Source organism: Bidens hawaiensis, unplaced genomic scaffold (assembly GCF_021521415.1).
Source record: "Bidens hawaiensis isolate Kalapana, Puna unplaced genomic scaffold, B.hawaiensis_p1.1 tig00038052_1, whole genome shotgun sequence".
In the NCBI taxonomy this organism is placed as follows: domain Eukaryota; kingdom Viridiplantae; phylum Streptophyta; class Magnoliopsida; order Asterales; family Asteraceae; genus Bidens; species Bidens hawaiensis.
Genome location: NW_027496658.1, coordinates 65,720 through 79,161, shown reverse-complemented (window position 1 = coordinate 79,161; position 13,442 = coordinate 65,720). Strand labels below are relative to the sequence as shown.

Sequence of the window (13,442 nt, the reverse complement as noted above, 5' to 3'; positions counted from 1 at the left end):
TCAAGGTCGGTTTGGGATTGGGATTGGGCAACAGCTCTTAACGAGTCATGAATTCGGGAAGACGACCCGTATTTTGTAAGGTAGACATCATACATGTTTGACAAGGTGGTGTTGAAAGCATTCTTTAAAGTTTGGCTATAATAGGGGTTTTGATCGTCGTTTAACCCTAGCTCATCACAAATTTTTTCTATTAAAGCTTCAACACCACCAACATTGATGCAAGGGTTTAACGCAGCAGCACATGTCAAAACAGCGGGTAGTTCTTGAAAATATTTTCTAAATTTTTCTTTCATTTTTACACCCATATCAAAATAAGGTGCACCCCTACAATGAAGTTCACTCAACTTTGTGCACATGACAGCAATTTTTGGTAAAGCAATGGGGCTTGTTGGATAGTAAACCCCGGATAAACTAGTTGTGCAAGATTTAAAAATTTGAAGGACCTCCGTAACGATCTCAATCAATAACCAGTTTCTAGGATCGTACGGTGCACATTTACCCCTACTTGACAAAATTTGATGAAACGCAATTAATGATTCTTTTTGTTGGATGGCTTTCTCAAACATATCACAAGTCGAGTTCCATCTTGTTGGACAATCCCAATTTGGCCCCAACCATTGACAATTAGCTTCTACACAAAATTTTTTGTATCTTGAAAATGTTTTATTGTTGCTAAAAACATCTCGTAACATTCTTTTAAAATTGTTTCTTTGCGTTTCGATCACGTTTAACCCATCTTGCACGGCCAAGTTGATAATATGTGCAATGCATCGGCTATGAAAAAACGCTCCATCACAAATAGGTTTATACTTTAATTTTAAATGGCCAACCGCGGCCGTATTGTTGGACGACTATCAAACGAAATTGAAAAGATTTTATGTTCAATCTTGTATTGTCGAATGACTTTATCAAAGATTTGAAAAATATTTCTACCCGTGTGCGGGTAATCAAACAATTGAAACGCAACGGTTCGTTTCATCATTTGCCACGACTCGGGGTCAACCCAATGAGCCGTCACACAAATGTATGAGTCGGGCGAACCATGAGGTACCGACCACACATCCGTTGTTAAGTTTACACCAGTTTGTAAGTTTGAAAAGTATGAAATTAGTTCGGATTTAGCGTTTTTCCATGCTTTAAGACAATCTCTTCTAAGGGTCGAACGACTTACGTGTTGGTAGCGTGGTTGAACATAGTTTTGCATCATCTCCGTGAATTGAGGGTTGTCGAAGTGGTTGAAAGGAAGTGTTTGTTGAATCACAAAGTTTGAAAACTGTTGACGTACCGCTTCAACGTCGTACGTAAACACCGCTCCTTGATTCGTCATCTCCGGCTGCGAACTACTTCCCGATTCGTCCTTCAAGGCCTTGCAAAAGGGCCTTTGTACATGCGCTTTTAAAGTGGAGTTTGCATATTTGCCATAAAACTTCAAACAATGTTTGCATCGAGCTTTTTGGCTACCGTTAGACATTTCGCATAGGTCGAAATGTTGCCAAACATCATGGTTTCGTTTCGTGGGGATGACCCGAACGACCGTTTCTCCCGTGTTCGAGGCACCCATGTTGACGGATGAAGCAGCACTTTGGGAGGCCATGATAATCGACTACGAAATAAGAGTGGTATACTCGAGTATGAAATAAACGACTACGAAATAAGAGCGTATGGAGTGGTAATGTGGTATAATTGAGCGTGAGATAACAAAATAATCGCGTATGAAATAAACGTTTAGAGCGTTTGGAGTTGTATAATCGAGTGTGATCTAACCAATACCCAACCTAAACTATATATAGATGTTTGTGGGGGTAAAATGGTAAAAAAAAAAAAAACGGTCCAAAAACAAAAGAAACGGGCATATAGCCGTTATAAACCGGTTTTTTTATAAACCGGTTAACCGGTTTTTCCATAACCGGTTAATAAAAAAAACCGGTTTTTTTATAAACCGGTTAACCGGTTTTTCCATAACCGGTTAATAAAAAAAACCGGTTTTTCCATTAACCGGTTCGTTAACCGGTTTTGGATCTAGAACTTGTAACCGAAAGACGAACCGGCGGTTTCTAAACCGGTCAAACCGGTTTTTAAAAAACCGGTTTTCGTAAAAACCGGTTTCCGGTTTAAACCGGTTCCCCAACCGGTTTTTTTGGCCATCTCTATATGAGTCACGGATTATCTATGTGCTCGTTTTTTTATTCTACCAATTCTACTCGGTTTTGTCCGTAAGATACCACACACATTATACAGATATTTCCTACCGAACCTCAACATATGATAAACGTGTTGGACAAGTGGCGCATTGTACCACCCAACAATGTATGGCTTATAATTATTCCTTTTTTTTTTCTATTAATATAATAACATATAGTTGTTAATATTCAAAGCCTCATGGTCAACTAATTCAGAAATGGGGTGTAATTGTGTATACCACATAAACTACTCATATTCAAGGTCTATTTTTCTAAACGGATGCAGCTGCCTAATAAAAACACAATTAGCAAGTTGCTATCCCAATTCCCAAATCAAACAACCCGTGTCAATAGTTTACTACAATTTAAAGTTACATTAATTTAAGAGTTTGAAGCCACAGTTAGTTGCACTATTTCTGATCAAAAGAAAGATTTTCGAATATACGGGACTAGGGGTGTTAATCGGGTCAACCCGATCGGATTTCGAGTTAATCGGGTCGGGTTAGTCGGGTTTTCTTTAAAAAAATATCTATCCCGCAACCCGACCCTATTAAGGTTCAGGTTAGCCGGGTCGGGTTAGTCGGGTTAACCGTGTTACTTTATAACAAAAAGTTGTTTTTGTGTTTGTAACTTGTAGATTGCAAAATATTTTATTCCATTCAATTTTCAATTTCTTTTAAAAGTAATATAATATAATTACATATATGGGCATGTAAACGAACCAAACGGACATGAACAAAGGCATATCCGTGTTCGTTCGTATAACTTTTAACGAACACGAACACTTAATCGAATAAATATTTGTGTTCATATTCATTAGTTAAAAACTAAACATGTTCGTTTATTTGAATCTAAACGAACAATTCACGAACATAAATGAAAGTAATTTAACAAAGATGAACGAACATAAAATGACATATATGTACATATATTACGAACAAAACATACATAAACGAACATAAATGAACGCATTCAAATAAACAAAAACAAACAAATATAAAACATATTAGGGAGATATAATTTCTAAATGCAAATAATATTTAATAAATTTCTATTGATATATAAACGAACATGAATGAACGTAAACAAACTTAAATGAACGATCATAAACAAACGTTCGCGAACATATATAAACGAGTGAAACATGTGCTCATATTCGTTTGCTTAATTTAATTAACACAACATAAATACACTTTCCACCGAACGTTTCATGAACAATCAGAATAATTAACTCATTTATAAAGCTTACAATATTGTCTTTATAGTGCTTATTTCACCTTTTCATCATTGTATTTAAAGTTAAGTATCACACACTAATCGGGTTATTCGGGTTAACCCGAAACCCGACTTTTTTTCCAACAATGAACCCGAAACACGAACCTATTAACAATTCAGGTTATTCGGGTGTTAACCCGAATAACCCGATTAATACTTTTTGACCATATTTAACCCGACCCGAATTGGCTTATTCGGGTTCGGGTCAGGTTAATCGGGTTCGGTATTTTGGACACTCATATACGGGACTAGCTAATTGCCTCGCTTTAAAACACCCTTTTCATTTCAGGATCTCCAAATGCGGCATAGTGTGATAAAAGAAACTTAAACTGGGTTGAATTTAAGCGAGTTTGAATTGAATTAAACATATATATTAAAGCTCTTTAACAAATAAGCTTGCGCGTATAAGTTGGATTAGAATAGGTATATATGTAAAATCCTAATTGAATGTATAAATGCATTACTTGTATAAATATGACAATATGTGTATAACTATATACAACTATAATAATTATAGATACACCTAATTCTATATAAATATAATGTTAATAAGAAAACAAATAAAAAGATCTAAAAAACAAATATGTGAAAAGTAGACGCGAGAAAGAAGAAAAAATGATTTAAGAAAAATCATAAATAATAAAATGTAAATAGTTTTGGATGTCTAAGGCCAAACTTAGTGGGCGACCATTTGGGGCGACTTCCGGCGAGATGGGACGCAACCACCCCCTCCCCCGCGATTTGTGGGGCGATTGGGGGGGGGGTATTTATCGCATGATTGTGTTTGGGATACATTATTTTAATTACTTGGCGTCACATGACGCAAATCATCTCATTTTGTAGCCCCTCCACTACACATATCCTAACTATTTAAAACAAGGGACATCATACATTTACATCATACATACCAAGTAAGAAACAAGTTTGTCTAGAAATTGGAGAGGGTCCATTTCGTAGTAAGTTCCAAATTCTGGAAGGAAGTGTAAAATTTAAAATATGCATCCCTACACATGAATATCAATTTGGTCAACCACACGCAAAGAGAACTTGACCCAATATATATATATATATATATATATATATATGCATCTCATCTCATCATTCATCAAGGAATAAGAACATAAATACGAATATAAAAACATACACACTTTAGCTTCGTCAGTAATCAGTATATTCAACTGTAAAGTAGCTTTCATGGACATAACACAACAATACAAACGTGTATTCACTCATTTGGACAAAAATGGCGATGGCAAATTATCGCCACCGGAGCTCCAAGTTTGCATCGCAAAGATAGGTGTAGAGTTGTCATCGGAGGAGGCGGAGATGGTGGCGGAGATGATAGATTCCGATGGTGATGGATTGTTGAGCTTCGAGGATCTGGTTAAAGTGGTTGAAGGTTCAAATGAAGAAGAGAGAGTGAATGACTTAAAGATGGCTTTTAAGATGTATGAAGAGGTAGAAGGTTGTGGGTGTATAACTCCTAAAAGTTTGAGGAGAACACTTAGTAGATTGGGAGAGTCACGAACGGTGGACGAGTGCGAGTTGATGATCGCCAAGTTTGACCTCGATGGCAATGGTGTTGTAGATTTTAATGAGTTTCATGACATGATGGCATGCGCGTGACTCCTCGTTACACATTTGATACTAATTGATTCATTGTAAAGAAAAAAAAATATGCATTGATTAGTTGCAAGGCATGAGTCTGAGTGAGATACTTGATTTATTTGTGTTCTTTCATTCTTCTTTAGAGAGTTTTATGTCGTTAGTGCATCATGTGTTATTAATGCTTTAGTTGTAAATATCTTTTTTCAATTATTTGTATATAATTAGCACCTTTGTTATTTTTGGTTTTGCAAATTTAATTCCTGGATAGTTTTTTGATATGTGCATTAATTCACCACAAGATTAAAGTATTTCGTGAATATACAAAGTCATTAATCAAATAAGACAGAAAGGTTCTACAAAGAACGAAGATGTTATTTTATGTGAAAACCAAGTTGTAACTTGTGTAAAATAGACCAATTGGTTTTCTTTATGCATGAGTCTAACAATTACACTTATTAGAATGAAACATTGAAACGTTTTGTGAAAATTGCAAAGGAAAGCAGTTATAACTGTTGGGTTCCAGTTTCAGTGGTGACCAGTCAACGGTTTAACAATTAAACTCGGTTTAATTAAATTAGTTTCATAATTATTAATCATACTAATATATGAATACGCAGCGGAATATAAAAACAAGTAATCACCATTTAACGGAACCGTACAGGATCCGGTTACAAACGATACTAGTACGAGTAATAATAGACGATATATTGTTAACTACCGATGAGATAAATAATACCTTGGTTAATGATTAACCGGTTGAGACACCGAGAGTTAACGAGCGACGCTAGGTGACGATACGAAATAACCCGGTTGCGGCGGTGGTGTTCAAAACAGCAGCCGTAGAATAACGGCAATAGCAGCAAACGGTGGCGTGTAACGGCAACGATGCTAGTCGGCTCCCTTTGGATATATTTGATTTCCTTCTGTGCGTGAGCAGAGACAACAAAGATGGGCCGGCTACTGTTCTCATTGGATTGATTGATTCTACACAAATCAATTGTATATATATTATAATATATATAATAATCTCCTTATATTTCTCTCCAAGTAATCATATATTCAAATGTATATACGTATGATTAGTATTACTACTTGGATAACAATTTAGGTTCTTATTATAAATATAATACTATGAAAACAATAACCGGGCCTCAAGCCCGTATTAGTTTATTTATCCAATAAATAAACTCTATTATATTATTCGTCATTACCGGTTAACAAAATTAAGCGGATTTTATGCTCGTTACCCAAGGTGTAACTCTTACGGGTCGTAACTTGGTTGGCCGTGTTAAATTAACCGAACCGGACCGTAATTTCCAACAGTCTCCCACTTGGACGGTTTCTGGTTAAGTTATCTAACACTGACAGCCAGCGGTGCTCTAGCTACACATAGCTGCCCCCAACAAGTTATGACATTTTAAATTCATTAACCAAAAGATCTTGGAATACGCTATTGCAAGATAATGAACTTATGGTAATCGTTGTCATCAATCCTTTCTGTATAAGACACAAATTGAACAATGAGACATGGATTAGATTCAATCTCATATGGCGTTCAATCATTATCGTTTTCATTCTCGAGTCAAAGTGGTCCAATCAAACACACAGTAAGTTTGGGTGAGGCCTCACACTTTACCAGTTTGAATCAACGAAGGCGCCAAGATGTCTAACTGTTACATATAATGTAAGAGTACAGAATCCCATCTTGATTACATACAACTCCCACTGAACTTCAGAATACTCCCAACCAATGCCTTTATGACTGGCAGTTACGCGACAGCGTTTGACACTGATCAAATAATACTTTTAGTAAACGAAAGTTCTAATATGTATCTCAGGTTTAAGGATACTAAATGAGCATACCAATATCAAATGCATCTTATGACTAAGATCCATGAAAATGATTTGATGCGAGTTACATCCAATGTCATTCATAATGAGGTCTGTGAGTTTGGAAGTCAACTTTTTGAGTCCAAAGTCAGAATAGTCTTAATTCAGAATCGCTCCCACGAGTCTGATCGACTACGGATAATTTAGAATACAATATTCATGGATTAAACTTATTAAAATGAGCACAGTTATAATATTCAACGTTTGCATCTAACCATTAAATCAAGAGTGAACTCAAAAGTATAACTGTTTAAATGTTCGTACATCAAAATACTAAATCAAAACAAATTACTAGCTAATCTAAAACCGATAGCATCCCTGTGTTGGTCATGCTTGTCCTGAGTCATCGGCTTAGTGAACTGGTCTGCTAGGTTTTGATCTGTGTCTACTTTGCTTATTGTGATGTCACCTCGTTCCAGTATCTCCCGTATGAGGTGGAACTTCCTTAGAATATGCTTGGCTCTGTGATGAGATCTGGGCTCTTTGGCCTGAGCAATAGCACCTGTGTTATCACAGAACACCTCGATTGGTTTGCGAATACTCGGAACCACATCGAGATTGGTGATGAACTTCTTCATCCAAGCAGCCTCTTTAGCAGCATCCGATGCAGCTATATATTCGGATTCGGTGGTAGAATCCGCCACTACACTCTGCTTGGAGCTCTTCCAATAAATGGCTCCTCCATTGAGAGTGAAAACGAAACCTGACTGTGAGCGAGAATCATCTCGGTCAGTCTGGAGCTAGCATCAGTGTAACACCTTACAGTGAGCTCCTCTTCCACTCCCCCAAACACCAAGAACATATCTTTAGTCCTATTCAAGTACCTTAGAATATTCTTTACGGCAGTCCAATGGGCTATGCCAGGACTTTGTTGAAAACGACTGGTCATGCTCAAAGCATACGAGACGTCTGGTCTAATACATAACATAGCATACATGATAAAACCAACCGATGAAGCATATGGAATTGCTTGCATATGTTTAGATTCAATGTCCGTTGCCGGAGATTGCGATTTGCTCAACACGGTTCCTTTAGTCATTGGAACAGCTCCTTTCTTGGAGTTTTCCATTGAGAAGCGTGCCATTACTTTGTCTATGTAAGTACTTTGAGTTATCCCTAAAATCCGCTTAGATCTATCTCTATAGATCTTTATTCCCAGAATATATGCGGCTTCTCCAAGATCTTTCATTGCAAAACAAGATTCCAACCAGTGCTTAACTTCCTTAAGCACAGGAATGTTGTTTATGATCAGTATATCATCCACATACAAGATGATGAATGATATAGTGCTACCACTAGCCTTTCTGTAAACACAAGGCTCATCTTCATTTTTGACAAAACCAAATTCTTTGATTTTCTCATCAAAGTGAAGATTCCAGCTTCGAGATGCTTGCTTAAGTCCATAAATGGACTTATTCAATTTGCAAACCCTATTGGGATATTTAGGATCGAAAAAACCTTCAGGCTGAACCATATAAACATCTTCAGAAAGATGTCCATTAAGAAAAGCGGTTTTGACATCCATTTGCCATATCTCGTAGTCATAGTACGCGGCTATGGCAAGTAATATCCTTATTGACTTAGTCATAGCAACGGGCGAGAATGTTTCATCATAGTCAACACCTTGAGTTTGAGTAAAACCTTTCCCGACTAGCCGTGCCTTATAGGTTTGCACATTTCCATGCATGTCAGTTTTTCTCTTGAAAATCCATTTGCTCCCTACAGCCCGACTATCGGGGGGTAGCTCAACCAAGTTCCAAACTTGATTATCCTGCATGGTGTAACATCCTAAATTCTCGTATTTAATAAAAGAAAGTTGTGTTTAGTTATCGGGCCTGAATAATTAATTAGTATTAATAAAGAACATGGACTTGAATTAATTAAGGTGGATTAAGTGGTAATGGGCTTTAGGTCCATGGACTTCAAGAGGTATAAATACCCTCTTAAACCAACCTAAAACCCTAAACCCTCATTTATATCCATCCTAATCTCTACACACTCAAAAACACACACCCACTTCCTTATTACTATTTACGGCCGAGAGAGAGGAAGATAGTGAAACGACCAACGAACATCGAATAGCAATAGATCTCTCATATACGAGCTAGATACAAGATAACCAAGCAACAACGCGACCAACCGAACGTATAAAAGGTATGTTTTAATCCTAAAGTTTACGTTTTTATAAACGTTTAGCCTTGAAACTTAGAACGAGAGTAGATCGGGTGTAAACGATACATAAAGTTGTAAACTTGATGATAAATACGAGTGTAATGAACCCGAAAATGGAGACGGCTCGAGTAATGAACCCTTAACACTAGTATTGAACGTTTTTGAACTCAAAGGTCCAAACTTTACGTGTTTTCGGGTCAAACCATATCCAAAAACGACCATAGGAATGATCGTGGGTTAGTCAAATACCATACCCCATGGATTTCTCAGTAAAACGATGATGATTTTGGGGGATTAAGATTGAATAGAGGAGGCAGCTGGGCAACTTCGCCTGCAGGTAACCTCGCCTGCAGCTAAGTTCGCCAAGCTATAACTTCGCCTGCCAAATAAGTTCGCTCATGGCTAAACTTCGCTACATGCTAAGTTCGCTGGTGGCCAACTTCGCTTGTATAAGTTCGCTTGTATACAAGTTCGCTGATGATAAGTTCGCTTATTGTTAAGTTCACTTAATGATAAGTTCGCTGGAGTTAGCAAATTAGGAAATAAATTAAAAACCTAATGAAAAATGTGTTAAGACAGCTCGACCCCAGCCAGGGGCTCTGTCCCTTGGACCCTGCTAGGGGCTGCCGCCCCTAGACCCCGCTGCCAGGGGCGCTGCCCCCGGACCCCCGTTCGTTGTGGGTTATATAAAGGTAAAAATACTACATGAGTAGTAGTAGTTAATTGATACATGTAAATATTATACAGTTAGCCGTGCACAGCTCAAGAAGAGAATAACGATTAACGGAGATCGTAACAGGATCCAGGTGAGTTTCTAGCCCCACTTCTGTGTTATGTTTTCGGGGCTGTGTGCATACTCGATATGTTTGTTAATACACTTATCCTAAGTGATAAGTGTATGCCTAATATGAATGATGTGAAATGTATGAATGATTGCTTGTCAGTACGTGAACGATCTTCGGATATTGCACGTACTATCAGGTTGTAGTGTTACGTATAAGGTAAGTATAATGTATTTGCTTATATGTATGAATGCGATAAAGTTAATAAACGAAGGAAAGGCATGGTTGTATGGTAACGAAGAGGGACCAGACCCTAATAATATCTGTGATGTTAGGGACCAGACCCTAATAATATCTGTGATGTTAGGGACCAGACCCTTGTAATATCTGTGATGTTAGGGACCAGACCCTTATAATATATGTGATGTCAGGGACCAGACCCTTATAATATCTGTGAGGTTATAGGGCGAAAGGCTCTTTAAAACGTATGATTATGTATGTAAAGAAAGTATGAAGGTAAGAATGAAAGTATATGCACTTATGTGTGTATGAAAGAAAGTTAAGAGGTTAAGTATGAAATGTAAGAAGGTATTGTATGAGTATGTGATTAACTAGAACTCACTCAGCGTAGCTGACTTTTAATATGCACGCAGGTGAGTAGAATGAGGCAGGTAGCTTGAGGAGGACACATGGCAGAGTTGGACGAAGCTGGCATCTGAAGATTTTGCTATGATGTTTTATTTTAAAAGACTATGTTTTGTTTTTAAATGACTATGAATGCTCGATAAGACAAGAATTATGGTTATGGAATGTAATGGTTTGAATGTTTTTAATGTTCCGCGAATGTTTTAATTAACTCTGATATTTAGAACTGCGTTTATGAGTAAATCCAACACGAAAGTAGGGCTACCGGTAACGGGGCCTTACACATGGATTGCATCTCGGCGTTCATGGCATCTTGCCATTTCTCGGATTCCGGATCCAAGATAGCAGATTTGTAGTTAGTAGGATCGTCGCCAGACTCGGATACTAATAAGACTTCGGGACCATCTAGATGCCATAAGTATCTAGAACTTGGTACGGGATTCCTACTACTTCTGCGAACGCTCGTGTTCACGTCTGATGTATCAGCAAGAACAACTTGTTGATCAGATGCTCCAACTTCCTCAGCGGTTGTTTGTGGTTCTTGAATTTCTTCAAGATCGACAATGTTATCTCCAGTTCCTCGATTGAGAAATTTCTTCTCAAGGAAGTGGCCTTTCCTCTTGATAGAAATCGTATTTGTATCAGGATGAAAGAAGTAATAACCGCTTTGGTTATAGTATCCAACGAAAATAACTTTTACGCCGCGGGGATCAAGTTTGTCATCAGACTCACTTGAGATGTAAGCATCACTTCCCCATACTCTAAGGTAAGACAATTTGGGCTTCTTTCCCTTATGCCATATCTCATATGGGGTTTTGTCTATTTTCTTAGTTGGAGCTAGATTGACAATGTGGGCGGCGGTCATAGGGGCATAACCCCAAAAGAAGTGAGGCAAGTTAGTTCTACACATCATCGATCGAACCATGTTTAGCAAAGTTCGATTTCTCCTCTCGCTCACGCCATTATGTTGGGGTGTGCCAAGTGGAGTGAGCTGTGAAACAATTCCATGCTCTTTTAGATGAGTGATGAACTCTGAGCTGAGATATTCTCCACCTCGATCTGATCGAAGCATTTTAATGGTTTTACCAAGTTGTTTTTCCACTTCGTTTTGAAACTCTTTGAACCTTTCAAAAGTTTCGTGCTTGTGTTTCATAAGATACACATAAGCGTATCGACTATAATCGTCGATAAAAGAAACGAAGTATCTTTCTTGGTTTCTAGTCATGGTTCTGAAGGGTCCACATACATCAGTATGTATGAGTCCTAACAGATCACTTGCTCGTTCACTTTTATGAGTGAAGGAGTCTTTGGCGAGTTTGCCAGCTAAGCAAGATTCGCAATCATCAAACGAGTCTGATCCTGTGGATTCAATAATCCCTTCGGATTGGAGTCTTTTAACTCTTGCCTTGCTTATGTGGCCAAGTCGGCAATGCCATAGAAAAGTATCATTGATGCTAGTCTTGATGCGTTTTGAAAGATGATATACGTTATTTTCAGTTTGAACATCAATCTCATAAATACCATTTCGAGGTTTAGCCTCAAAATAAAAAATATCATTTAAGTAAGCAGAAATAGCCATGCCATTAAAAACGTACTTAAAACCTTGTTCAAGCAACAATGAAAATGAAATGATGTTTCTGGTCAAACCAGGAGCATACAAACAGTTATTCAAAGGAAAAACTAGGCCAGATGGACAAGTAAAATGAAAAACTCCAGTTGCCAGAACTGGTACTCTCTTCCCATCTCCAACGATGAGTTCCATGCTGCCTGTATTCAGTTTCTTCCACTTCTCAGGCTCCTGCAAGACATTAACAATGTGGAAACCACGATGATTTCCATGCTTCAACTTTTTCATGAATGAATTGTATTGAGCTTTCAGAATTTATTCCAAACTAGTATGCAGGCTAAGAAATAGTTTAGGGTTGCAACCTAACAATGCTTTTAATACATATATCAATCAATTGTTACCCCCAATGAACATATCACATTTTTGTATAGTTTGTTAGGGGGTGAGATAAAATAACAATAGATTTTATAAATCCTTAACAATAGATGAATAGATGATTGATATATGTATTAAGAGCCTATTCACCAACTATACGTAAATGTGGCATATTCATTGACGGTAAAAGTTGATTGATATATGTATTACGAGCATTGTTAGGTTGCAACCCTAAACTATTTCTTAGTATGCATGCTAGTTTGGAATAAATTATGGAATAAATTATAAAAGCTCAATACAATTTATTCACGAGAAAGTTGAAGCATATATATTTTTTTGTGGTGACAATCCTCTATTCTAGCTTAGTTGGACATCGATCTAAGAGCACCTACAACTCTACAAGGGTGCCACAACTAGCTGGATATTAATGGATAAAAGAGTGCTGGACTTTACCGTTGTGAGCTTGGTTCTTGGGTATTGTTTGGAGATAAAGGTTGTAGTTACAAACTACAAGCAAACTCCACATAGAATTCACCACATCAGATACACTCGTCTTAGATCAAGAGAAAACCCTCACATATAATAAGAACGCTATTATTTTCTTCAATTTAATTCAACACGAAATATAAAAAAAAATATTACAATTGTAATTTTTAAAAAGAAAAATTTAAATGCCTTATTTTTAGTTATAGATTTCTGTTTATTTTAAATATATATTTTAATATCTAAATATATATGAAAAAATAAATTTATTTTAAAAGTTATTTGATTAAATTATTGTAGAGGTATGATGATATAGTGGTTGTGGATGTTTGTAATTGTTGGAAAAAGTAAGTTTTTTGAGATTAGTATGGAATTTATATAAGTTTATTTATTGTTGTAGAATGTAGATGCTTTCATTATTTTTACAAGAAGATACATCGGACGTCATACCACGTAGGAAAGAAG

At 37.0% G+C, this 13,442-nt stretch overlaps 1 protein-coding gene across 1 annotated transcript; it reads left to right on the top strand.

Annotated features, from left to right (window-relative positions):
* Positions 1–4,615: 4,615 nt before the first annotated feature.
* Positions 4,616–5,299, top strand: LOC143589933 (putative calcium-binding protein CML19). Its single transcript, XM_077070551.1, has one exon. The coding sequence runs from the start codon at positions 4,650–4,652 to the stop codon at positions 5,079–5,081; it is 432 nt and encodes a 143-aa protein (XP_076926666.1). The 5' UTR covers positions 4,616–4,649; the 3' UTR covers positions 5,082–5,299.
* The last annotated feature ends 8,143 nt before the right edge of the window (positions 5,300–13,442 follow it).

Bases quoted from the DNA above. Each gene is read 5' to 3' on its own strand.
- LOC143589933 (XM_077070551.1), top strand. From the start codon at position 4,650: ATGGACATAACACAACAATACAAACGTGTATTCACTCATTTGGACAAA.